The following is a 23,274-nucleotide window of genomic DNA, read 5'->3' as shown; positions in this document are numbered from 1 at the left end:
GAACAGTCGCTTTATACGGAACAATTGGTGGGAATATGGTCTGTCTCGACTAAACAATCATACGAAGAAAAGGCTATTCGCACTGCCTCCGCATTGTGACGGTTGGTAGGTCCATGAATCGGTCACATTAAATATTCGAGAGGCATCCGCCGATGATCAACATGCCTTCTCAGTTTCCTCGTCTCCATCAGCCCGTCATCCCATGCACACAGACACAGCAGCCAAAACTGCAAAGCTACCAGTATGACGTCCCGTCTCTTCCTCGCCTACCTATTGGCGATGACAGCACCTGCCTCCGTAGTGGCGATAATAGCAGCTCCCCTCCCCGCGTGGAAGTCGCCAACTCCCCCGCCCCAGGCCAGCCTGCAGAAACGGGCCACGACCCTGATCCCGGACACGTGCTTCAGCTCGACCGAGACGTTCGAGTCGTACTTTTCGTACAATTACCCCTGGGGCGACACGCACAATGGCGCGGCCCTCATGTCCGAGGCGCAGGTCTCCATCATCCACAACGCCTACCTCCAGCTTGAGTCCGTCTACACGGGGCCCCAATCCGATGACAGCAGTTTGTCGTATAACTCGGGTACCGTCTATGCTAAGCAGCAGTTTACGGTCGAGGCGGACGGCGGTCTGGGTGCGTGCTCCCCAACAACCCCTCTGTCATCCCATCAGTGAAGTTTTTTGGGAAAAGAAGATGGAGTAGCTGACAAGAGCGCCAGATTTCCAAGCCAACTTCGTCGCCCCCGTGGCCCAAGGCACCTGGCCGGCGTTCTGGCTAACCGGAGTTGACAGCTGGCCCCCAGAGATCGACCTAGCCGAGTGGAAGGGCACCGGCAAGATCTCGTTCAACACGTTCAACACGAGCAGCGAGGTGTCGGCGCTCGACGTGACCTACCCGTCCCCTACGACGGCCTGGCGCACCATTCTCGTCGAGCTGCGTGCCGAGGCCGATGGGTCCACCGTCAAGGCGAGTTTTTACATGGATGGCACGCTCGTCACGACGCAGTACGGGGCGAACATGGTGGGCGCGCCATTCTATTTGATTATTGATTATCAGATGTTGGGGAGTAGCGGGAGCACGGGGCCGACCGAGACGACGTATTTCGATGTGCAGTATCTGAGTGTAGTTAGCTATAATCCGTGAGGGGTTGAATGCTGAGGCGGGGCGTTCATGACGTGGGTTGGGGGATGATGGGACATACGAACTTTCGCCAGTATGTATCCAGGTGTTCTCCATAACGTGAATGTACACCGAGCTGGCCATGACACCGAGCTGGCCACCCTTACATAACCTCGCATAGAAATTTTACGATAGTAAAACCACAACGCCGTAAATCAATTGAAACTACTCTGAATCTTCCTCTCCAGAAGATGGCAATGCGATGTTACAAGTTCGCGCATTATGCCCAGTCCCGTTGCAAATACCACAGCGCCTCGGGCGCGTTTTTACGCGTTTGGAGGGTGCTTCGGGGGACTTGGTACGTTTTTGCCGCTTGTCGGAGACTAAGTTTTTGGTCATTTTTGAGAGCTTGAAGGGCTAGCATTAAGTCTGCTTCGTTGTATGACTTTGCCATAATTGGTTGTTGAGAAAATCAAACATTAAGTTGGCCGGTCGCGTTGGCGCATGAAAGTGGCCAGCTCGGTGTCATGGCCAGCTCGGTGTACATTCACGTTATCTAATCTAAATATATATTTTCAACTACGCTATACCTTTTTGACGCGGGTATATCGGGGCACAGTAGGATGATCCCTCGAGCATGCCGGCCAAGATTTCTTCCATCACGAGTCATTTTCTTCCTCGTGGTGCGTGAACTTTCGAAATGCCTAGCCTGCGAAGCCTCATGGCAGCTGGCTGGCTTGGTCCGCAGAACGGTCGCGAATGACCTAGACACATTTTGCTTTTGTTGTAGCGACATCGCCCCGCCGTAGGGATCCAGCCTGCATCCCATGGATTTCCCTATTGGGACAGCACTGCCAATGAGAAGATAGCGGCCGTCGTGAGGGGGGAGCCAGGTCGCCGAGGCTGTGGCTTGACTCGGTACACGACTTGGCTACTTTGGTCAAGGTTGAACCGATCACTCGCTCCCTCATTCACTACGTCGTGGGTAGAATAACAACGCCGAAGGCACTTCGCCACATGTTCGTCAGCGGGGTGTTCAAACGAGTTGTCATCCATCTGAAAAGAACATGATCTCATTTTCACTGGCTCAAAATATCTCTGGTCTGATTTTTTTCTCCAAAATCCTCTTAGTTATATTGCCGGGGTTTACGTCAATTCCCCATTTCCGAGTTCAAGCGACTATGTGGGTGTCTACGCATGAGTGATCTTTAGCACAGGGCTTAGGACGCACATAAGCATAAGCTGCTTGCATGATGCTGAGCCTCTTCGACTTCAGACGAAGGGCCATCCTGCATGCAGGGCCCAGGCTGTGTGTTCTGCCAATGTCCCAGAAATGGTTTTCATCGCGAACACGAATTCGATCCCACCCTTCATCGCGCCATCCGAGACTGTAAGATACACTGATTACAACAATGACGCGAGCCTGGTGTTCCCTGTTTGACCCGCAGCCAGGCTCGTTGAGATGAGCGTCATTTGATGCTCTGCCTCGCATCCCATCATCAGCTTAACGGCCGCCTCGTCACATGGAAGTACCTGGATCATGGTATTTTGAATTGCCGCACTCGCCGAATCTTTCGACTGTCTTCATCATAGAATACCGTCATGCAAACCTCGAATCCGAACTTCTCGCAACTCTGCACGGATGGTTCGAAAGATACTATAATGCAGCTATTATATAAGAAGCTGCTATGTAATGATATGGATGAGATTTCGGCTCGCCAGAGATTGACTCACGATCAATATCTACACACATATTACAAGAGCGAACTACACCAGCTGCCAGCCTTCAAATATTTTCGCAATGAAGTTTTTGGTCACGTTAACTGTTGCTGCCGTGGCAGCCGCCAGTCCTATCAACGTTAACCAACCTGCTACCGTACCTGATGAGAATGAGGCATACAGACAACTACACCAACGAAATATTGGCGTCGTCGCCAAAGAATTTACCACAGAAGGCTGCAAACCCTACATGTTTTTCTTCTCACGTGGCTCCACGGAAATTGGCAATTTGGTAAGCTAGCATCGAAATTCTCTTTCCGTGTGACTACAGAACTGACATGGCGTAAGGGAACGGAAGTTGGGCCACAGTTATCCGACGGCTTAAAGGCGTATCTTGGGAAAGACAACGTTGCCACGGAAGGAATCGACTACGCCGCCTTGCTCTGTAAGTTGGCTTGTTGTCCATTCTTTTTTAAGCGGCAACGAAACTGACCGCGGTCTTCACAGCGACGAACTTTCTCCCCGGTGGAGCAGATCCAATCGGCATTAAAGTGATGCGAGACATGGTCAACACGGCAGCAACGGACTGTCCCGACTCCACCATACTTCTGGGAGGCTACAGGTCAGTTCCCACCACCCCCCTTCCCACGCTACAAAGCTGGCATAAACTGACCTCAAGTCCCCCGGGTATAGCCAAGGAGCAGCTATGGTTCACCGTACCGTCGAGGCTCTTCCCCCCACCGTCCAAAGCCGCATCGCAGGGGCTGTCACCTTTGGCGATACGCAGAACACACAAGACAATGGACAGGTACCCGGACTGTCTCCAGCAAAGACCAAAGTTATTTGCAACCCCGGGGATTTAGTTTGCGTCGGCATCCTGACGATCACGCCGGCTCATCTTGCGTATACGCTCCGTGCAGACGAGGGGGTTCAGTTCCTGGTTAATCGGGCGATGGCACCCAATTGAGATGCGCACGTGACGAGAAGTGTTCTGGTACCCGCGCTGGTTTTTGTTCAGGGCCAGGTATCGGTACCGCTGGTGACAAGGGTTACGATTAACGATCTAATGGACTACGGTATTTAGCGAGCGTGTTGTTGAGCGACAGCATTCAAATTCATTTTCAAATCGGAGGTTTGTGGCGGGTTATATATAATATGGTGTCATGGATAAGTTTTCAATTGTGTGTTTGTACCGTGCGCCATCTTGGCACGCGCCAACTCTTAGCATGTACTGTGGGATTGAGCGACATATGTGTGCCTGAGGTGGTGCCTAAGGCAGTGAAATCGCTTGTATAGATAAAAAGGTCGGCACCTGCCTACCTACCTTAGATGTAACTTCTTACATAGCACTCCGAGCAGTCAATACATACATCACACTGCGCATCAAGCATCGTAACCAATACAGGATCTGTACAGAGTCATCATCTGAGGGTTGAATCCCTCAGTACATTCAATATATTTTACTAGTACTTTGTATATAATCCGTTGGCCGCTGTGAAGGTCAACCCTCGCAGACTCACTACAACCAGGTGACTTACAGCTGGAACACCTGCCATGGCAGTGCCAGATGGGAAGCCAATCATTAACCCTTGTAGGAGCCCCGCTAAGCGTGGACGACTTAGTCGCGCTCCCTCAAACCTAAGTTGTCATCTTCTTTCCTTCGCTCCTTAGAGTAGAATCTTCGTCGATAGCACCTAATCGAGGTCTCTACCAATGCGATGCAACCCAGGTCGTGACACCTAGCCGGTTCTATTTCTGTTCCGTCGATATAATTAGCCCGGATTTTCCTAGTATAAAAGGTGATTACTTAATCTTTCGTTTTCTTTTCGTTTTCTTTCTTTTCCCTCTATACCTTTAGTAATTTCGTTAATATTCTCAGATTCTAATTACTCTATAATAGCCACACAGCCACACAGCCACACAGCCACACAGCCCTTGTCCTCACACTTAGCTACCTACCTTTTCGTTGGCATGAGTAGGCTAGGCCAGAATTAGTATAGCGTTACCTTGGCAGTGGTCCACTGGTACTTGTCAGGGGGGTGAAAACTTTGGCCTGATACCGTAGTATACTAGGTGAGGCTAGACTTCACGCGAAAGGGCGTAGCACATTGGTCGATTTTAACATCTCTCTCACACCTAGATTAGTGGGTAGATGGATCAATCCGTATTAGACAAGACTAATACAGATGTGTACGATGCATGAATGTCAATATTCGCATATGAACTATATTCGGCCGTTTGCCAGCCGTCTTGTCTCCTCCCGCGAGAGGAGGGCATTACAAGGTGTTACATGTGTCTAGTCCTCGCACCAGCGGAAACCAATTTGACTCTTGTCTTAACTTGCGAAAAAGGCCTTTCCTTTCCGTTTTTTTCCTTCTATATACCTTGCCGTCCGAAAGTAAACCTAGCCGTTTCCTTGCTTCGGAGCGAGGGTGGTGGCGGCGGTGACCGAACCTAAATTCGGATGAGGGAGGGGTCCCCTCATCTCATAACGCCGGTCATGAATGCTAGTTCGTCAAACAAAAAGCAGAATATTGTTCTGTTTCCCAACAGCTTTCCTTCTCCTTACAAGAAGAGGATGGCGCCCATGATGGCCAGAGACAACGCTCCGAAGGAAGCGGATTGCAGGCCTGAGGCGGAGTTGACAGGGACGGCGGTGGAGCTGGAGCTCGAGGTGGCGCCCGAGGAAGAGTCGGTGGTAGAGCTGGGCGAGGAGGTGGTGTAGGTCGAGTTGGAGGACGAGCCAGCCGAAGAACCGGAAGAGCCAGAACCGGAGCCGGAGCCGGTGCTGTTGGAGCTGGAACCGGAACCGGTACTGTAGGCAGCACCAGTAGCAGTGGCGACAGCGCTCCCAGTGGCCTTGGTGCTGCTGCTGACCGTCTTGGTGGAGGAACCCTTGCCCGAGGCGGCAGAGGAAGAAGAAGCAACAGTGACGTTGTCGCAGGACAAGTCGTACAGGGGCGTAGTGCTCAGATCGGTCACGATACCAAAGCTGGGGCTGGGCGTCTGGGGGGCAGCGTCTTGAAGCACGTACCACCAGGTGTTGACCTGGTCAAAGAGCTTTGCGCATCCGACCTCGTCCCAGAACGTCTTGGCGTTCTCGAGCGAAGCGACACCATCACCAACCTGGTCGCCGCTAACGGGCCAGCCAGTCTCGGTGATCCAGATGGGCTTGTCACCGACCGCAGCCTGGGTCTTGGCCACGCCCTCGTCGAAGCGGATGGCGCCCTGGCTGATGTCGTTGGCGACCGTGTCCTCGAAATACGGGTAGCCGTCGAAGCCGATCCAGTCACAGGCCTCAACCACACCCGCGTTGGATCCGTTGACCCACGCAGTCCAAGTGTCGACGTGGCCAATGGCTGCTCCGCTCAAGGAAGTGCCCGCAATGACCTCCTTAACTTGGTTGATGTAGTCGACAATGGTGTCGGGGTCGGCGCCCACATACGACCCCGCCGCGATGCCTGTGGGGGAATTGCGGTAGAGATCCTCGCTGCCCACCGAAATGCCGTCCACCAGGGATGCAAAGTCGTCTCCGTACGTCTCAATGGCCGACTTAAGCGCCGCGATCTCGTTGTCGAATGTGTCGCCGGATGACCAGAGACCAAGCAGGAGGGAAGTCTTAGTCTTGATGGCAGCGGGAATGGCCTCGATGGGAGAGTTGGTAGTTCCACCTTGCTAAAATCATGTTTAGCATACCTTCACACCAGCTCCAAATATGCTGCTACTTACCACCATGGTGTAGAGACGGGCCGAGGTGAAGCCAGACGTGCCGGCCAGGTTCTGTGCGGTCGTGAACTCCGTCTCAAAGTCCGACTGCGTCTTGGCTGCGCCGGTTGTGAAAGTGCTGCCGTAGTTGAAACCCTTGATGGCTGCGGAAGCGGTCGAGGCCAGGGCCAGAAGACTGGCGGTAGTTGTGGAAGTGTACATCTTGACCGTGCTGTTAAGCAGTAAACAGAAGCGTGGAATTTGGTTTTTGCGAGTGAGATTCCGTCCGAGTTTCTCACAGTGAAAAGTTGCGAGACAAAGAGAGCGAGAGCGTAGAATGGGCTTGACGGTGACCACGGAGACAAGAGAACGAATTTCTGCTACGAACGACCAAGAATTAACGAGAGTATTTGCCGCGGCTGTTGTATGAGAAACAAGACAGTGACGTCGACAAGAAAAGGGGATATTATGTAGTTGTAGACAGCAGTATTGGCATGTAAGAGAGAGAGAGCGATGACAAGAGGAGCACGAGAAGCAGGAGAGCTGGACCATGTCCGAGTTTTGTTATGTCTTTCGGCCCTCCTTCCAATTACCACCTCTCATTGGACCCTCCTCCCATCTCATGTCTCTCCACACCTCGTTCCTGGCGAGGCAGCCAGAATCGTGCAAGGCAGGGGAGCGAAGACATCGGGGGGGGGCTGCCACTACTTCGTACACCAGTCGACGTCGGCTGCGGTTGGGTGCCATTCTCCGAAAAAGAGAGCAGAAGAGTCTCCATAGAGAAGCAGAAACGTCAACCGATCCAATCACCTCATATCATCCGAAGCCTCGGACCTGCATCTGGAAGCCAACCCCGAAGAAGTGTGGACAAGGGGGAGGGGTGTCGTGTCACCCACTCAGTCCGTTGACCATTTTTAGAACCGGTGCATTTTGTGGATATTGCGGGATTGCCTAGTGATCTGTGCCAGGGAATTCTGTCCATCCCGCCTGGAACTGCGATCGATGCAATACTTGGCAGGCCAAGCTGAGCAGCAATGACCAAGAAGAAGAGCTTCGCAAAACGTGCTTACGGCAGGCTCGTATTCACTGCCGATTCGGGAAAAAGATCTGATCAGTGGTCAAAAATTGGAAACAACCCACGCAAGCCGCCACTTGTCATCTGGGCAAGTCAACATGATATTATTGAACACCTGCCACTTGCAACACGATGACGGCCGGCTCGACCGCATGAACGCCAACTTCCGAACTTGATTTGCGCAATCCACTGCCCCCCACCCCCCCAGTGGAGAGATGGGTGGTGGTCTAGTGTAAGGACTACGCGGCGGTCGGAGGGTGCTTCACCCCTATTCCCTGCGTTTTCGCGCTGTTCCTGCATTTGAGGCTGGCATGAAGGGGCCGCCCCCAAAAATTTACCCCTTCTCCTCATTTGCCACAACCTGTTGGCCGCCTCCTTCCCACGGCAATTGGGTTTGGGCAAGGACGTATTCATTCAACGGTGCACTGCCCAATGGGATCACACCGGATGACCCTGGTTAAGGGCTTACTCACACCTGGGAGCGTGCATCCTGTGTTCATGTATTGGTTCGTCCGCTTGTTTGAGAACCAGCTAGCTCACTGAGCTGAGAACTGAGCTGAGAACTGAGCTGAGAACTGATGCAAGTACACACTGGCCATCCAACCCCCAGAGGTTTCATGCGGAATTCGGATGGCTTTTCATCCCGTGGTCATCGTGCGGATACGGATATACACCTATTTACAAACACTTTATGCCCATAGTACTGTACGAGTAGACATGGAGGCTGCCACTTCTAAAAGCAGCCGGCTGTGGATGTGCTGATTTCGTCATTGAGATGCGGCGTTCGGCGAATACTTTATGTCAAGACAAACGACACCCTGTTCAATTAATTGAGTCGAGTTTGACAGCCCAGAGAGAGCTCAGTGTGGGCCGCCGCCTAGTTCTACATGGTTGTTGGTACTCGGTTTTGCACCTGGTTGGCTCTTTTGCATATCTTGCCTGGCCACTTCGTTCTCAACACCCGGCACCCAGAGATGCCGCGGTTTGTTCCCTTAAGCCTCTCGACGCAACACCCAATTCGCTTTATATGAAGCCGCGAATACCTCGGATACCAACCGATTTCTTCTCTTTCCTATCCTTCCGAATCGTATTTTGTACACCCCCTGCGAGAGTCGTGAGCAGCAGTTCTTGGACGCGCTACGGAATTGGTTGCTCACCTCTTCCGTGGTACCGATCTGTATTAGGACTGCCCTTGCTAGCGGAGCCCGACGTTTCGGCATCGGGCGTCGACGGCCGCTGCTGCGGGTGGCTACTGACAGGTGTCACAGCATTGTATTGCCCCAGCGGTAGCGTCGAGTTGTGCGACATTACCTCCGATCCCTCGGATTCTGCTAGACCAATATACGAACGATTACGAAAACTCAATAGGCTGCCCGTATCCGAAGAATGCAAAGAAAGTTCGCCGCTGGGCGATGCTGGCGGATGCGAGTCCGAATTTGATCGGCTCAATATCGACAGTTGTAGTTCCGACACAGTATTGCTCAAGACCTTGTTCTTTCGTGTCAGCTCTGCGATACGCTTCCTCAACTCGCCCTGTTGCGCCCTGCTTGCGGCGAGTGTACTCTCGAACTGGTGGTTGATTGCATCAAAATTTCGCTGTTCCTCTCCGTTCTTCAGTGCATCGTGAAGTTTCGCATTGAGCACAACGATCTGGGATTGATATAGATTGTGAGTCTGGCGAAGCTCCGCATCTCGAGCTTCAAGCTTCATCTTCAGCATCTCAGATCGGCTGTCAGCCTCGGCTGCTCGAGTCATCGAAGCCTCACGTTCCGTCTCCTTGGCTTGCAACGTCCGCTCAATTACTGTCAATCGTTTCACTTCCTTCCTCAACCGCTCCAGTTCGCTGGCATTCGCCTCGACAGCTTGCATGCTTTGCTTCCACCCAAGTTCCTTCACTTCAGCGTCACATACAAGCTGACGAAGGTTTTCGGCTTCCGTTTTCGCTGCGTCCAAGTCCCTTCGAAGGCTGTCGCCTTCGCTGAGCCATTTCTTCTGTTCGTCGCGAATCGCCCTCAATTTAGCTGAGAGGTCTGCTTCCCACTTCTTTGCTAGTGTCCGGCTCTTCTCCGAATCTTTCTTGACCTGGGTCTCGTTCTTCTTGGCTTCCTCAAGTCGTTGCTTGAGATGCCGGTTTGCCATGATCAAATTCTGCGTCTCGGCCTCCGAGGCAGCCTCTCGGACCTGTCGCCTCCGCAGTGCTCCCATATGCGTCAGGTGCTGCTGCTTCATAAACCGCTCGAAGGTCAGATCGTTATGGAGAAGAAGAATCTGACGGTAAAGATGGCGAATGTTGGGCTCCTCACTGTGTTCAGTGGTCGACAGTGGGGTACTTGCTGGCGGCATAATCGGTTGCATGTGGGAAGGGGGCCGTTCGGAGGTCGAGTCGTGGTGACTCAAGGCCAGCGAAGGAACGCTGTCATTAGCTAGCGACTGGTGCAGCCCTGATTTTATCACCTTGTTCGAGTTGATCATGTCTTGTAGGTGAGTGTAAGACCCGGAGCTGGTCAGTTGAGCGGGCAGTGTAGGACTGTCGCCGCCATTTCTCGATGGCCTGGTACTCGAAGAGTCTCTATGAGACTGGCGACTGCTCTGCGACGACTGACGAATAAGAGCTGACTGGACCCTACTGCTTGGCGTGGAGTCGAATGGCGTGGATTGCGTGTTGCGCCAGTTCTCGCCCGGGTTTGCCCCAACGAGAGATAGCCCAGCAGGAAACGAACTACTCAGCAACGCTGATTCGTATCCATCTCTATCAGTATTGTCTTTAACGGACAGAATGGGGGCTCCAGGCATGGGCGCAGGCTCTGTGGGTTGACACAGAGCCATGCAATCAGCAACCACCTCGGCCGGTTCACTTTTAATCCATCTGCCAAAATCGGTCCTCTCGGATTCGATGGTCAGAGTGTAAAAGTTCTCATGCAGCAGATGGCACTGTCGAAAGCGCTCAGATGCGTGCCGTATTTCCGTTGGTTGTATCTCGATATCATCGGCATTGGGCACCTCGGCATGACGAAGATATCGCTGGGGTTTCCGGATATAGTCCATAAAGTTTATGGGGTACAGCCCGTACAGAATGGTGAAGTAGTTCAGTAGATGTGGGATGGCAGTATCGTCGAATTCCGGAGAATACACTCTCTTCTCCCAGGAACCACTGTTAGAAGGCAGTCTTCGTTCCGTCTCCGTCTCGAGGCCAAACTCGGTTGCAGATAGCTCTCGTTCCCAGAACAGTAGCCGCGCGTATATGTTAAACAGCGTGGGCAATTGCGGGACGAGTGAACTCGGCATGTGCGGAAGCACCATGGTCAGTACGGTCAGGGCCAAAGACACGATGGTGGTGGAGGTATCCAGCTGCAAACACTTGATCAATGTTCCGAACAGAGGTGTGTGAAGAACCTGGTGAAGATGCGGCGGTTGGTGCTGAATGAAGTCGGCCATCAGATACAGAGCGCGTACCCGCCACTCTTGCTTGACCATACACTTATCCAGCATGGTCATGAAGTCCTTGGGCCTTTTCTTCCCATAGATGATGAGCGTTTCCCGTAGCTGTTTCTCCTTGAAATTCTCCAGCGCATCCTCGCCTCTTCCGGCAACTTTGCAATCTCGCACCCACATGGTCAAGACGGTTTCAGCCAAAGCCTTTCCAGAGCCGCTGTTGGGTCCCTCCGCTTCGTTGGTGTCGTCAGACGTAAGGATGTCGAGCACGACGGCCTGGCTCTCCGAGGCAAGATCTTTCTCCTTGTTCAGGTGCGCGAACACTGGCAGACACAAATCCCACCAACGTAAGATCTTCTCGGGTTGCCCGACCAGCGGCCGCAAGCGGCGAATGATGTTGAGAAAAGCCACATAGCGTGCAGGAAAGTGCGCGACCTCTTTTTGGTATATTGTGAGGAGCTCGTCGTTGAGCTTGTCGGAAATGCTTTCGTCGAACTTCTCATGCTTACGGAGATATCCTTCGAGTATCTCGACGAGATCATCGGGTAGGGGGAGGCTAGCTGTGGGTATGGCGGTGCTGATGGCTTTGGTGAGCTCCTTAAGTGACCTGACCACGGCATGGAAGGTTAGCATTCATCTGTAGCTTCGAGTACATGGTCTGGAATGATCGCGTACGGTGCGGAAGCCATGGCTGGCTCGGCCGCTCTAGCCGCTGGCCGTGAAGATGGAGTGATCGTCGCACTAAAGGCAGGTGTTGGAATATCGGCGCTCAGGTGGTAGCTGGATAATTCCTGAAGGTTCGGAAGCTGAAGTGAGGATGGGGAGCTGGAGAGCTTTATTCGTTTGCATCCACTTGACTGCTGCTGGAGAATGGATTGATGAATCAAAATCTCCCCCTCATTGCCGATAGCGCACGGATCCCTGAATGGATATCAGCGGCCTATCAAGCTCCCCGTTATTCTCCCCGCCAATGTACTAAGTAACCAAGACAGACATCAATTAATTCATCGATGATGAGTTGTGTATGCTTAACTTGGGAAATTGCACTCAAGGTCTAACATTACGTTCAGTCACAAATCGATTGACTTTGGTAAAAAAATTGGTTTCGATGGTGGTGGAGTGCTCAAGCGAAGCTACACACTGGAAGTATTTTAAGCAAGTTTCGGTGGAAGCTATTGCACTAACAGATTCTCTCCCGTAACACAGTTGCTACCGTTACTGGCGGCCCGCTTGGCTAGGGCCGTTTTTTTCTCGGATCTCTGTCCTTGCAGCTCTCTCCAGGTCCACTTGCATCACTGAATTGCGGGGGCGGGTCCCTCTAGCCTCATGACCTCTTGGACCCTCTTTGCCAGTGGGCACAACACGCCATTGACTGGCCACAGCTGCAAATACCCTCGTGCGACCTTCTATCGTAAGATGATCCGATGTCAGTTGCCCGGTACTGTCCACTTGGCTGCTCCCCGCCGAGTGTGGTCACTGGCTACGGGGAAACAGCTACCCCGCCATCCAGCTCGCGCACAATTTGACCTCATTCCTTCTTCTAGTTAAAGATATGCTGGCCTCTTCTTCTCTGAACCGTTGTTCTATCCCAAGACACTTGCCAACCAAAGCTCCCAACCACTACAAAGCCATTGACTCCTCTCTCGGCCTCTAATTGTGCATCTCGAATCCTATTGACCACCTGTATTGTTGGTTTCATACGTTGATCCACCTCTTCGTCAACCCTTCATTACGACCATGGCAAACAATAAGAGCTCCGCCATCTCTGATGAGCCCATTGAGGTTCTCGTTGCTCTCCACGACAAGTTTGACCTCCTCGATTTTGCTGGCATGTAACCTCGGCTTGTGTACAATTGCTTGGAATCTCATGAGTTTTACAGGCCCGACGGAGGTTCTCTACCTTGCCCAGCACGACAAGGATGACGAATGTGAGTGAACACAATTCCCTCCTAGCATGTTCGTGTCGATATATATTACCAAGCATTAACTAACAGCTATGCCTCTCGCAGCAACTAAGGCCTTCGAGGTCACCATTTGCGCTGCTGAGCCCAAGACCATGTCGGACTCCGGTGTCATGATCGGGAGTCAAATCACATACAAGGAAGCTTACGAGAGACTCAACGACTTCGATGTTCTCATCATCTTGGGAGGCAACAGCGAGGCCATTCTGAAGCAAAAGGCCGAGCCCCTTCCCCTCATCAAAGCCTACTCTGAGCTCCAGCAGAAGGATTCCAGCCGTGAACGCACGCTGCTTTCAGTATGCACCGGCGCAATCTTTCTCGCTGAGCAGGGCATCCTCTCGGGCCTGGTCGCCACTACCCACCCAGACAAAATGACAGCCTTTGAGAACATTTGCAGCCATTCTGCTGTTCGTGACGCACAGGAGAGAACTGACGTCGACGAAGAGGCCCGTTATGTCGTGAACAACCTCCGCTTCGAGATTGGTGATGAGGATGAGAATCCCTACATTCGCCGCAAGTCCGATGCTGGCAGACGTCCCTCCAATGCTCGGTATGTGTCGTATCTGCTACTTCTGCTGTCCTTAGGGGTGTCACCCACTAACGTCAATGCAGAAAGGGAAGCATCTCATTCAAGGGCATGTCACGTCGTGAGTCCATTGCCCGTCGTGCCGCGATGAGATTAGGTGGACTACGTGTTATCACGAGTGGGGGATCAAGTGCTGGTAGGTCTTAAATGGCGATATGGGACTCCCACTGTTATCATAGCTGACATTTTTTGCTTCACAGGCATTGATGCAACCTTGTATCTTGTCAGCATTCTGGTGGATGAGGAAAGTGCGAACGAAGTAGCTAGACAGATGTCGCACAACTGGACTAAGGGTGTGGTCGTCGATGGTACGTGATTTCTCTTTATACGGGATATATGCTTCACATATAAGTTCGGTTTTCTATGACCTGTAACTAACTTTGAGTGTTCTAGGCCTCGACGTGTAAGCTATAGGTCGAAGGAGGCATATGGCACTAGGATCTGATCTTGCAGCCTTGACCGTCTTGTAGCTCTACAATTTCTATCAAAACATGTCTGTCACCAATGCTTTTGCGTTGAGAAGGATTCACGTTCATTTCACATTTACATACCCATTCTATAAGAGAAGACCAATCTTATTATTTTTCATTAGTATTGGCTTGAGAGCGTTCATTTCATTGAGAATACCGTCTGAAGTGCGAGAACACATAGTAACTACTAACAATACCAAGTCTTCCCTTTTTTCAGTTATTCATCATAACTGCACCACGCCCTCTGCCTACCATTGCACTGCGCACTGCAGGTTCCTGCTACCATGCCTTTCCGAAGAGTTCCAAGGATGAATGACCGAGGGAACGATTACGGGCCGCCATCGCACCACGGCCACTATACTCTCGCAGAGACCTCGCAACGGCAACAGGAGAACCAGTAGTTAGTGGGACTATTGTAAGATGGCTGCTAGGGACGGGTCGGACAGCTTCAAGGCCCAGATAGCATCGATCTTCTCAGGGGGGACTTTGTTGGTAGGTTGAGAACCAACGTAGTATGGTAGTGAACGCAACGCAGTCGCCAATAGGGCGAACCGACGACGCAGCGTATGTATTTAGTCCAGCCATTAGGGCACGGTTTGACATACGGGAGTACTAGTAGAGGTACCGGGGGCTTCGAGCCTACGGCGTATTTAATAATAATAATAATAATATTTTTCATTATAGAGCAGAAAATCAAAGTCCTAACCTAGTGAAAGAACAGAACTGAATTACCTATATTTAGACATTTAGTCCGCATGCAAGAATAACCTCGGGTATAGAGGGGTGACAAGGCACCCAGACATAAACTAATATATCTAGCTCCCCCCACACCCCCTTCTAACCCGCGGGCCGATTAGGCGGTTCTTCCCCACGCACCTTCGCAGTACGAATACAACCACCAGTACTCGGGATCCGGTAGTATCCTCCTGCGTTATGTCAAAGTAGTATTACAGTATTGTCCTATTGTTCCACTCTAGGACACCTAAGAGCACCATACTTGCCTATAAATCCACTAACATGGTAAATACACCAGGTAGATTATCGGTACCATGTGGTAGAGTTGCCAGAACCAAAGTTCAAGCACGCCAACCACTTCATCGTCAAAGGCACACTTGTCGGCTGGGACAAGAACGAGCCCTCTGGACAGATGGATTTGAACCATTACAAGAGATGTACGGCGTTAACTCATCACACAAGTCAAAGCCAGCATCTCGAACAATATCCAGGGCTTCAACCTTGCTGAGGTGACCTCCCCAAACCTTCACCGATCCAGCTGGAAAACACCATGCAAACTGCCAGAGAGGTGAACTGTCTGGTAGCCATCCATTTAGATTGCCAGCTGAGGAACATGAAGACCATCAAGGAGTCTGAGGACCAATTCCAAACCTTCTTGTTAGATTTTAGCAGTTCTGCAGTCAAGTCGAACTACAAAAGCACCGATGATCCGGACGATTGGCATACTTTGGCTCGACAGGTGGAGCTAGACTTGGCATACAAACCTAGAAGGGTCGAGGAGAAGTGCAATGGAGGGTTGAGCAAGGATGACAAGCGCGAGAGTATGGACGAAGCCTGTTTGGACTGTGATTCGGGATTACCGGCTTCTTCTCGTCCTCCCGGTTCTCGACTGCGACCCCCTCCACTTTCTGCATGATACCTTTTGTTCATTCCCCTCCCATACCCTTCAGTCAAATAGATGCCTCCACACGTCATCCGCCGGTTCATCTAATGTGTAGATTGCCACTGGTGACAGTGCACCCAATTGTGATACCTAGACTACACCAGAATACAGCACTTGTAGGTCTTCCTGTTGATTCACGCGGTTTGACCGTTGATGCTGTTGTCCATTTATGCTAGGCGCATTGATTGCTCCGTCTCAATTCGGTATTCGCATTCTACTGAGTACTATAGTAGGTGAAAGACGGGTGCTCAGCTTAAGTGGGGTGCGGAACTTCCCGTCGCCACTGAACAGGCCGGACCAAGCATGGATCCATTGAATTTCTCAGGTCTGCGACCAGCGTTGAGCCTCATTATACACTACGACAATATTTCAGTCTTCACCCCCCCCCTGCTGTATCAGACAAGATGGCAGCTGCAGCGAGAGGAGTCAAGACGGGAACGAAGCAAGTCTTCTTGTGAGTGAAAAGAAAAAAACCTCTACAACTCCAATTTCACACACCAAGCTCACCATTACCCTCTCTGCTTTGCAGACCCCAAGCCATCGTGACGCTCTGCCGCCCGCCCACGAACCGGATCCTCCCTCCCCAATTCGCGCACTTCCGGGTGCCGCTTCGCTTCAATAAGCTCGACATCCGCGACTACCTGCAGAACCTCTACAACGTGGAGAGCGTGGGCGTGCGGTCACACATCCTGCAGCGGTCGCCGCGGCGGAACCCCATCACGCGGCGCATCGGCCGTCCCCCGCCCTGGAAGTTCATGACGGTCGAGATGAAGCAGCCGTTTGTGTGGCCCGTGCCGTTGACCGAGGAGGAAACGCACAAGTGGCACAACGAGGAGATGCGCCAGCGCATCCAGGCCACCAAGCATTGGAACGTACGCAAGCAGCAGATCAAGCAGGCTGCGGTTGGGAGCAGCAAGCTCGTTAATGAAACTCACGAGCGTGGACGGTTGGCGAAGCAGGCGCATGATTTGTTGACGGGGAAGGTTAAGTGGGAGAATAAGAGGGAGCTGGATCCGAAGTGGACGAAGGGGAAAGCTTCGTAGGAGGGAGTGGGTGGGGTTTGAGCTTGTGCAATTGTGATGGGTGTACGATCACGGCGACATACTAGAAACTTGTACAAACATGTTGTATGGTCCTGGGCGAGTCATAGCATCAATGGCAAACGGACTTTTGAGCAACGGACCGGGTGTCAAGCAAAACAATGTCGACACAATGGAACCATCTGGAACTCGTATAGGGCAGTCTTTCGGTAGAGTTGCCTGGATCATCACAAATTTTCGGCCTTGGAACCTGCCGGCCTCCAATGATTAGCTTGGAAGGCATGAGTTCCTCTCTTCGGGATACTCATTTATTGTTCTCCGCAGAGAATGTTACATGGAAATGATATAGGGTGTTCCACAGTAGTGCTGTAGACAGAGTTCCCAATGTCACGTTGTTCGGATCAACCTTCCCCGGCCAACGGGGCTCTTTGCCTCTCGCCGTAGGTGATGCTAGTAGCGGAGTACTGCCATCCCCTACGAGCGAGCCGTTCAACGGTACGTTGATTCTACTGGATGAGCGCTTTTCCTTCATTTGCTATGGCACAATACCGGGCTGCAGGATGGCCTACTCTCTGTGAGGTACCCTTTTCCAAAGTTATGCAGTATACCTGAATTCAAGGTATCGTTGACGTCTTCCCACAGTCTATTGGACCCGTTTAGTGGAAGTATTGTTGGATGTGATGAGTCGGATGGCCAAGAGTATTCGTCTTCCCCTCGAGTTTTAACAGGATAACCATTCACAACAACCCTTGGAGAATGACACCCAGGATGAATATAATCTGGTGGCATGTCTAAGTCCAACAACAAATGACACCGAAGATCAGGTGCCTGGAATCATGATTGTAGGATGGCCGACACGCCCCACCGCTCAAAATCAGTACATATGTAGGTCTTGATGACGATGTACGTGCTAGAAGCTTATGTTGATCAGACTTTGGCGACGAATGTTTGGAGTTGAGAAAGAATGGTCCATTGATTGGAGAGCTAGGTCCGTAACCTACAGCATATGCAATCCCCGCATATTGGGTCAGCAATAGCTGGTCTGCCCAGTTCGCTGATATTGAAGCAGGGAAGAAGACTTGGTTCTCCAGCCTCCTCAATGCATCCGTTTCTCTAACGAACCCGAACAGTGAAGAGAATTTGTCCTTACATATGCCATATTTTATTTTTGTCGTTTAGTTCTCCATTTACCATCAATTATTTACTTATTGGATTTGATGCCGATTGTCTTTTGCACCGTTGCGCATTGGCCGATGATGCCCCACGATTGGAAGGAAGATCCGGCGCCACGCACCAACCCTGCTGCGTACTTTATTTGCTTTATTGCCTAGCAACACCCCAGTCAAGGCAGTGGTCCACCTCCAGGCCTCCGTCACCGACGCGAACGCAATTACAACCCGTCACTTGTGAACACCAGCACCCAAACCTTAACTGGTCATATCGCGACATTTCCCCATCGCGGGGTTTTATGCCTCTAAGATATTCCGCAGTTCGTATCATCGAAGTCGTGGCCGAAATCGCCATGGCACCATTAATATCCCCGCGCAGCCTCGCGCGCGACCTGTTGCTGGACCTCGCAACACATTCGCCATTCCACTCAGCGACGCGCCAATCTACTCCAACCCGGCCACCAACGACCCTCACCCTCCGATCCGTCGCCTCGCGCCTCATCATCCCGCGCCTGGCCACCGATGTGACTACGGTGCCCGAGGGCTACGGCCGGACGCGCAACGGCCCAGACGCAGGCACGGTAGTGGGCATCGTGCTGGGCTCCGTCGCGGGATTCCTGTTGGTCCTTTGGCTCATCTACACCCTCGTCAACCTGGGCAACCCCAAAGTGACGGTCGAAACGGCGTCGGTGGGTACGGCGTCGGTGGTAACGCGCAAGTCACGTCATAAAAAACGCAAGAGCCACCATTCGCACTCACACTCGCACGGGTCGCCTGTGCGGCGCGAAACAGTCGAGGTTCGGAGGGAGCGCATTGTTGTAGACCCGCCGCCCCCGCCGCGGCCGGACCGTATTGTTGTTGAGGAGACAACGCGGAGCAGGAGCCGGGCGCCGCCTCCGCCACCAACGCCCCCGCCGCCGATGAGCGAAAGTGATGACGAGGTGGTGGTCATCGAGGAGAATTCGCCGCCGAGGAGGCGGGAGAGCAGACATAAGAGACGGAGCGCCGAGCGGAGGAGTGGTGGCGCGTATCGGGATGTGGACCCTTACTTATATGCTGGGGGCGATGCGCCCATGCGAGACGTAAGCCGTAGACGCAGTGAGTCGCGGAGGCGGTGAGGAGCTCTTTATTATGGTTCGTCCAAGTCTGCTGTGGACAGGCGGACGTTGAAAAGCAGCTAGGTTGTAGGACCCCCGGGTTGGGACGAGACGATGGCTCGACACGTAATTCGGAATTACTTAATCATTTCAAGAAGGGGTCCATCAGGTCGCACGGAGTTGTATCACCCCGTTGGAATGTTCAGGATTACATGAGGCTACGTCGAGAACGTAGCAGCGTCACGATATATATGGTATATGAAGGTTTCGACGGACAGAGCGGCTGGCGGTTTGCATGATGCACCACGAAGTCTATAAATTACTCATTGGACGAGATTGCAGCAACATGCATGCATACACCATCCTGCAACCGAATTCAGTTCCATTCATCAGACGCATGTCACAACTCACTAGGAAATCAGTCAATTGCGTCTTCACTCCAATGGTCCGGGTGGTTGGATGAATTCCCATCCATACCTGCAAGTGCCAAGACAGAACAGGTACCGCAACCGCAACCGCAACTAATCCAATGGGAGACTTTCTTGGCCCCGTGTAGATCAGCCAGTTGTACCTGCAAGTTACCCGCTGCTGGCTCGGAGCAGCTTGGACCTTCTGTCGTCGTCACATGTTCCTGGCAGGTGCTTATTCCGACACTCAAAAACGGCAATCCCATTGAAATGACATCATCGTGACTGCAAGCTTCGGCGCTCCAAGCAAGGAGCTCCAAAGCTTTAAGGACAACCTTCAGGCCAGACATGTGTAATGGTGTTTGTCGTTCTGCCATTTTCAACCCGGTACACCTTCTGCTATTGCTGGATATTTCCCTCGATACTGAACGCCGAAGTCGTGCTACATCAACAATCAATTCCAAGTTGCCCAGTTCTTCTCTTCGTACGTTGTTTCTCGACGCTGCTGAGCGGTTACTGCTGGATACTGAGGCGCGCCCACCATCATGGAACATCCAGGTAGGTCATGATGATTCCCAGAGGGCCTTGCCCCTGTTGTCACGAGCTCTTCTGACGGTTGCAGTCCACGAGATCGGAGGCGTCATCGCGGCCCTCTGCCAAGGTACCGCCGAGGAACAAGAAGTAGCGCTCAAAGACTACTACACACCCGACGCCTACTTCGTGCACCCATTCTGCCGTGTACCCTCGTTTTCGGGCTTTGAGCTTCCTTTCATCGGCACCAAGGTCGATTCGCGTTTCATTCTAAAGTTTGTCTACCAATGGTATCGCATCCTGAGCCCGCAGATTGATATCAAGATCGACTCGACTGGTAGGTTATCGCAGTCGTGCCCGCAGACTTTCAACCGGGCCGTCTACCTCTTGCCTTGATGCGAAACCTGACCTGGCACCTAGTTTTCGACCAACGTCAACGGTTGCTTTACCTGACGATCCGCCAAGTCTTCACCATCTGGATTGTCCCGTTCTCGCTGTGGCAGGCGCACGTGAAGCTCGTCACTGTTCTCAAGCTTGATGCATTACGCGAGGGACCCAACGGCCAGCTGATGCCCGGCGACGGCGGCAACGCCCCCAGCAATGGAAACGCTAGAACCAAGTACTACATTCGCGGACAGGAGGACTTGTATCAGGTGAATGAGTTCGTCAAGTTCGTTGCACCCTTTGGCGCCCACTTTGTCTGGACTCTTTGGCAATGGTTTGCCACATTCCTGTGCATAGTCGGAGTCGTCCTGTTCTGGCCTCTGACCGCCGTCCGTAACTACGTCCTGCAGAAGGGTGCTCAGTGGAAGCTCGGGGCCAAAAGGCAGTAGGATGCCGTTGGCCCGGGATGCTGGTCTGACAACTGGATGTCGCTTCTCGAATCGTTTGAAACATACGTGGTCCTCCGCCGCCTGTTGGAACTGCCCAGGCCACAGCTTTCAGTCCACGGCGACCCAGCCAACGGAGGCCACTGTAAGTCCCGGGCAAACCTGGATTCCGAGACCATGCCTGCTGCTTTTGCCGAGATCCTTACGCCGTTTAAGATTTCTAGGCGACATCAGCCTACATGTCCGGGACTATTTGCAGAATCAAAACCCCCCTCGAATACTTGGTCGCATTCAATCACTGGGAATGAGGGGCTTGTACGAAAGAACGGCAATGTACCCAAGTCTGCGTCATCCAAACCTACCGCTAGTGGTCGCTCAGCTTATTCAACACTGACTCAACTCATTCAATCTTGCCACAATAGCAGTCGTCGTCTGATTTCGCAGGTCGGTACCTTTCGTCGAACAGGAAAGCACCTGTCTACTAAGGACTTCGACGAAATGCGCAAGCTTGCTTTCAATGAAAGCATTAACCGGTACATCTTGAGGAATTTCACGGCAGCCTGCGAACCAGAATCAGACAACTCCGATGAGCCACAAGAAGATGTACAGCATTCTTTCATCTCAGAAGAGGCATCTTTGTACAACGATTCCATCTTTGATCGTCTTAACCCTCGACCCTCGTCTCGTTCTGTTTCCCAGGAGACATCGCAGTCCACTTCAATGGAGGTTCCAAAGCAGCATACTTTTATTGCCTATGATCCGTCCAAGCCCGGTTGCGATTGCGAGTCTGATTTGGACGACGAGATTTCTGACGCCGACGCCGACATCGACGCTGAGTGTGCCTGGGAGGCTCCTACCTCCATGGTCCGAGTACGCTTACCGAGCGAGCCCGAAAATTCGGGTTCTGCTTCCCAAGAGTCAGTCGAACAGTCTCATGTTCCTGTTGCCAAGGATCGTCGAGGCGACGAGGACGATTCTCTGTACTACGATCCTGATTTCGAGCCAGTTCAGGCTGCCCTTGCTGCTTGAGGACTGGCCGGGTTTCGCGAGGCCTTTTTAAGGCTCTGTCTCGAGCATACTTCCTATCCTTACCCATGGAGTTATCAGGCTGGTTGTTAGTAACAGGTAGTGCACCTATCCGGTATGTGTCATGAGACCTTGCGGGACGTGTATCAGTTTATATGACTTTATTGGCGTCGAAAATAACGTGGGGGTAAGATTATGTACTATAGTAGTGAGTTGAAGACAGTGGCAAAACATCCTGTATGGGGTGGCATAGAGACATTGATCAAAATGGCCTTTAATGTTGTTAGCAAAATGTTGATGTTGAAACTGAGTGTTTATGTACGTGAAAGCCTGAACAGCTCAAGGGTCATCAACAGTGGATCAACATTTATACGGTGGTATGGTGCCTAAATGGTGCGAGTTCTATAACAAGAACTATAAAGTATATACGTGTGGGATAATTCGGTATTCGGTGCGGGGGACCAGGCATAACTTGCTTGTTGCGTTAATTTTTGCCAACTGCTTGAGTATTCTCAGTGCTCTATGCATAAGCTACTACTCCTGATATCTGCTTCACCCGACTCAGTACGCAACTATAGAGGAGACCTAGCTTGCCCCCTTGATCTTCAAAGGGGACGTGGAGACACACATGGGCTCATGGGGTTTGGATCTAAGATGATTCTCCAGGTAGAATTTGCTCTTTTGTCTCATCCAAGGGGAACCATCTTGTCATAAACAACTGTCGACATTCAACATGCAGCAGACAAACCCCCCAGACTCACAGGTGCCAACGACCCCCTGTCGAAGGGCTCGATCTAAGAACCGTCCTATGACCTGTGTTTGTGTGAGACTGCTTTCTCGTGCCAGCAAGCAATATCAGTTACATAAAGTCCTCGCTCAGAGACAAACGACGTAAAGTTCGCTGTATAAGAACAAAACCTACGTGCGGGTGCTGTGCCCGTCTGAGCCTTGAGTGTCAATGGCGGCCATCAACCGAGCCTCGCTGCCGACTCACTCACACTGGCAGGGGTTCAATCAGCGGCAGAGTGTCTATCAATCATCTGAGGACAGGAGTACGGCCCAAACGGGGTCCAAACCTACTATTCCCACGGTATCGTCGACTCAGGAAGCCTACGACAATGTATTCAACTACTAAGCTTCATACCGGAGGGCCAAGCCTCTATTCAAGTGTAGACCTCTCCACGCAAGGCGATTCACAGAAGCAGCGGGCGGAAACACGGAAAAAGTGTTTGCCAAAGGAGTGTGGCATCAACGGGATGGAACGGCTTGTGGCCAAGTACCTGGAATATCCCGGGGCTAGTTGTCTTCTGATAGCCCTAGAATCCCACCTACGCTAATTCGAACAAGTAGGCTTGGACTTCGGATATTGTGTGTGAAATCTACGCGGAGCTGTTGAGGCATTGGCAAAGGTAAGCGATGAAGTAGATA

At 52.0% G+C, this 23,274-nt stretch overlaps 10 protein-coding genes across 10 annotated transcripts; 8 read left to right on the top strand and 2 right to left on the bottom strand.

Moving 5' to 3' along the window:
- Nucleotides 1–279: 279 nt before the first annotated feature.
- Nucleotides 280–1,144, top strand: BCR38DRAFT_344661 (uncharacterized protein; the record flags this gene model as incomplete). The annotated part of the gene is made up of 2 exons (XM_040856120.1): nt 280–634; nt 714–1,144. 2 exons carry the CDS (start codon nt 280–282, stop codon nt 1,142–1,144), a joined length of 786 nt encoding a protein of 261 aa, XP_040714843.1.
- A 1,755-nt stretch (nt 1,145–2,899) lies between these two features.
- On the top strand, nt 2,900–4,118 carry BCR38DRAFT_436126 (cutinase-domain-containing protein). Its single transcript, XM_040860433.1, has 4 exons — nt 2,900–3,131; nt 3,188–3,284; nt 3,347–3,461; nt 3,533–4,118. The coding sequence occupies exons 1-4, from the start codon at nt 2,922–2,924 to the stop codon at nt 3,804–3,806; spliced, it is 696 nt and encodes a 231-aa protein (XP_040714842.1). The 5' UTR covers nt 2,900–2,921; the 3' UTR covers nt 3,807–4,118.
- Nucleotides 4,119–5,440: 1,322 nt separating this feature from the next.
- On the bottom strand, nt 5,441–6,736 carry BCR38DRAFT_293504 (glycoside hydrolase superfamily; the record flags this gene model as incomplete). Its single annotated transcript, XM_040854478.1, has 2 exons — nt 5,441–6,514; nt 6,569–6,736. Coding segments are annotated over 2 exons (1,242 nt in total), but the record flags the coding sequence as incomplete, so codon positions are not given.
- A 1,697-nt stretch (nt 6,737–8,433) lies between these two features.
- BCR38DRAFT_436120 (Hamartin protein-domain-containing protein) lies at nt 8,434–12,211 on the bottom strand. Its single transcript, XM_040860432.1, has 2 exons — nt 11,727–12,211; nt 8,434–11,658 (listed from the first exon to the last, which is right to left on the bottom strand). Exons 1-2 carry the CDS (start codon nt 11,738–11,740, stop codon nt 8,757–8,759), a joined length of 2,916 nt encoding a protein of 971 aa, XP_040714840.1. The 5' UTR covers nt 11,741–12,211; the 3' UTR covers nt 8,434–8,756.
- A 483-nt stretch (nt 12,212–12,694) lies between these two features.
- On the top strand, nt 12,695–14,176 carry BCR38DRAFT_223381 (class I glutamine amidotransferase-like protein). Its single transcript, XM_040854268.1, has 6 exons — nt 12,695–12,879; nt 12,932–12,979; nt 13,061–13,562; nt 13,625–13,734; nt 13,799–13,906; nt 13,992–14,176. The coding sequence occupies exons 1-6, from the start codon at nt 12,789–12,791 to the stop codon at nt 14,003–14,005; spliced, it is 873 nt and encodes a 290-aa protein (XP_040714839.1). The 5' UTR covers nt 12,695–12,788; the 3' UTR covers nt 14,006–14,176.
- A 1,177-nt stretch (nt 14,177–15,353) lies between these two features.
- BCR38DRAFT_485947 (uncharacterized protein) lies at nt 15,354–15,719 on the top strand (the record flags this gene model as incomplete). Its single annotated transcript, XM_040863962.1, has 1 exon — nt 15,354–15,719. The coding sequence occupies one exon, from the start codon at nt 15,354–15,356 to the stop codon at nt 15,717–15,719; it is 366 nt and encodes a 121-aa protein (XP_040714838.1).
- Nucleotides 15,655–17,170, top strand: BCR38DRAFT_436114 (uncharacterized protein). The gene is made up of 3 exons (XM_040860431.1): nt 15,655–15,862; nt 15,980–16,200; nt 16,276–17,170. The coding sequence occupies exons 2-3, from the start codon at nt 16,151–16,153 to the stop codon at nt 16,787–16,789; spliced, it is 564 nt and encodes a 187-aa protein (XP_040714837.1). The 5' UTR covers nt 15,655–15,862; nt 15,980–16,150; the 3' UTR covers nt 16,790–17,170.
- Nucleotides 17,171–18,308: 1,138 nt separating this feature from the next.
- On the top strand, nt 18,309–19,073 carry BCR38DRAFT_485945 (uncharacterized protein; the record flags this gene model as incomplete). The annotated part of the gene is made up of 1 exon (XM_040863961.1): nt 18,309–19,073. One exon carries the CDS (start codon nt 18,309–18,311, stop codon nt 19,071–19,073), a length of 765 nt encoding a protein of 254 aa, XP_040714836.1.
- A 931-nt stretch (nt 19,074–20,004) lies between these two features.
- BCR38DRAFT_485944 (uncharacterized protein) lies at nt 20,005–20,823 on the top strand (the record flags this gene model as incomplete). The annotated part of the gene is made up of 3 exons (XM_040863960.1): nt 20,005–20,017; nt 20,082–20,327; nt 20,411–20,823. 3 exons carry the CDS (start codon nt 20,005–20,007, stop codon nt 20,821–20,823), a joined length of 672 nt encoding a protein of 223 aa, XP_040714835.1.
- On the top strand, nt 20,469–21,945 carry BCR38DRAFT_223351 (uncharacterized protein). Its single transcript, XM_040854267.1, has one exon. The coding sequence runs from the start codon at nt 20,860–20,862 to the stop codon at nt 21,847–21,849; it is 990 nt and encodes a 329-aa protein (XP_040714834.1). The 5' UTR covers nt 20,469–20,859; the 3' UTR covers nt 21,850–21,945.
- Nucleotides 21,946–23,274: the final 1,329 nt, after the last annotated feature.

The sequence above is a fragment of the Pseudomassariella vexata genome (assembly GCF_002105095.1).
Source record: "Pseudomassariella vexata strain CBS 129021 chromosome Unknown BCR38scaffold_8, whole genome shotgun sequence".
Taxonomy (NCBI): domain Eukaryota; kingdom Fungi; phylum Ascomycota; class Sordariomycetes; order Amphisphaeriales; family Pseudomassariaceae; genus Pseudomassariella; species Pseudomassariella vexata.
Note: the sequence above shows the minus strand (reverse complement) of the source record. Positions and strands in the feature narration are given on the sequence as shown.

Bases quoted from the DNA above. Each gene is read 5' to 3' on its own strand.
- BCR38DRAFT_436114 (XM_040860431.1), top strand. From the start codon at position 16,151: ATGGCAGCTGCAGCGAGAGGAGTCAAGACGGGAACGAAGCAAGTCTTC. The intron at 16,201-16,275 runs GTGAGTGAAAAG...TCTGCTTTGCAG, and splicing joins GGAACGAAGCAAGTCTTCTT to ACCCCAAGCCATCGTGACGC.
- BCR38DRAFT_436126 (XM_040860433.1), top strand. From the start codon at position 2,922: ATGAAGTTTTTGGTCACGTTAACTGTTGCTGCCGTGGCAGCCGCCAGT. The intron at 3,132-3,187 runs GTAAGCTAGCAT...ACATGGCGTAAG, and splicing joins CCACGGAAATTGGCAATTTG to GGAACGGAAGTTGGGCCACA. The intron at 3,462-3,532 runs GTCAGTTCCCAC...CCCCGGGTATAG, and splicing joins ATACTTCTGGGAGGCTACAG to CCAAGGAGCAGCTATGGTTC.
- BCR38DRAFT_223381 (XM_040854268.1), top strand. From the start codon at position 12,789: ATGGCAAACAATAAGAGCTCCGCCATCTCTGATGAGCCCATTGAGGTT. The intron at 13,563-13,624 runs GTATGTGTCGTA...ACGTCAATGCAG, and splicing joins AGACGTCCCTCCAATGCTCG to AAAGGGAAGCATCTCATTCA. The intron at 13,735-13,798 runs GTAGGTCTTAAA...TTTGCTTCACAG, and splicing joins GAGTGGGGGATCAAGTGCTG to GCATTGATGCAACCTTGTAT.
- BCR38DRAFT_223351 (XM_040854267.1), top strand. From the start codon at position 20,860: ATGTCGCTTCTCGAATCGTTTGAAACATACGTGGTCCTCCGCCGCCTG.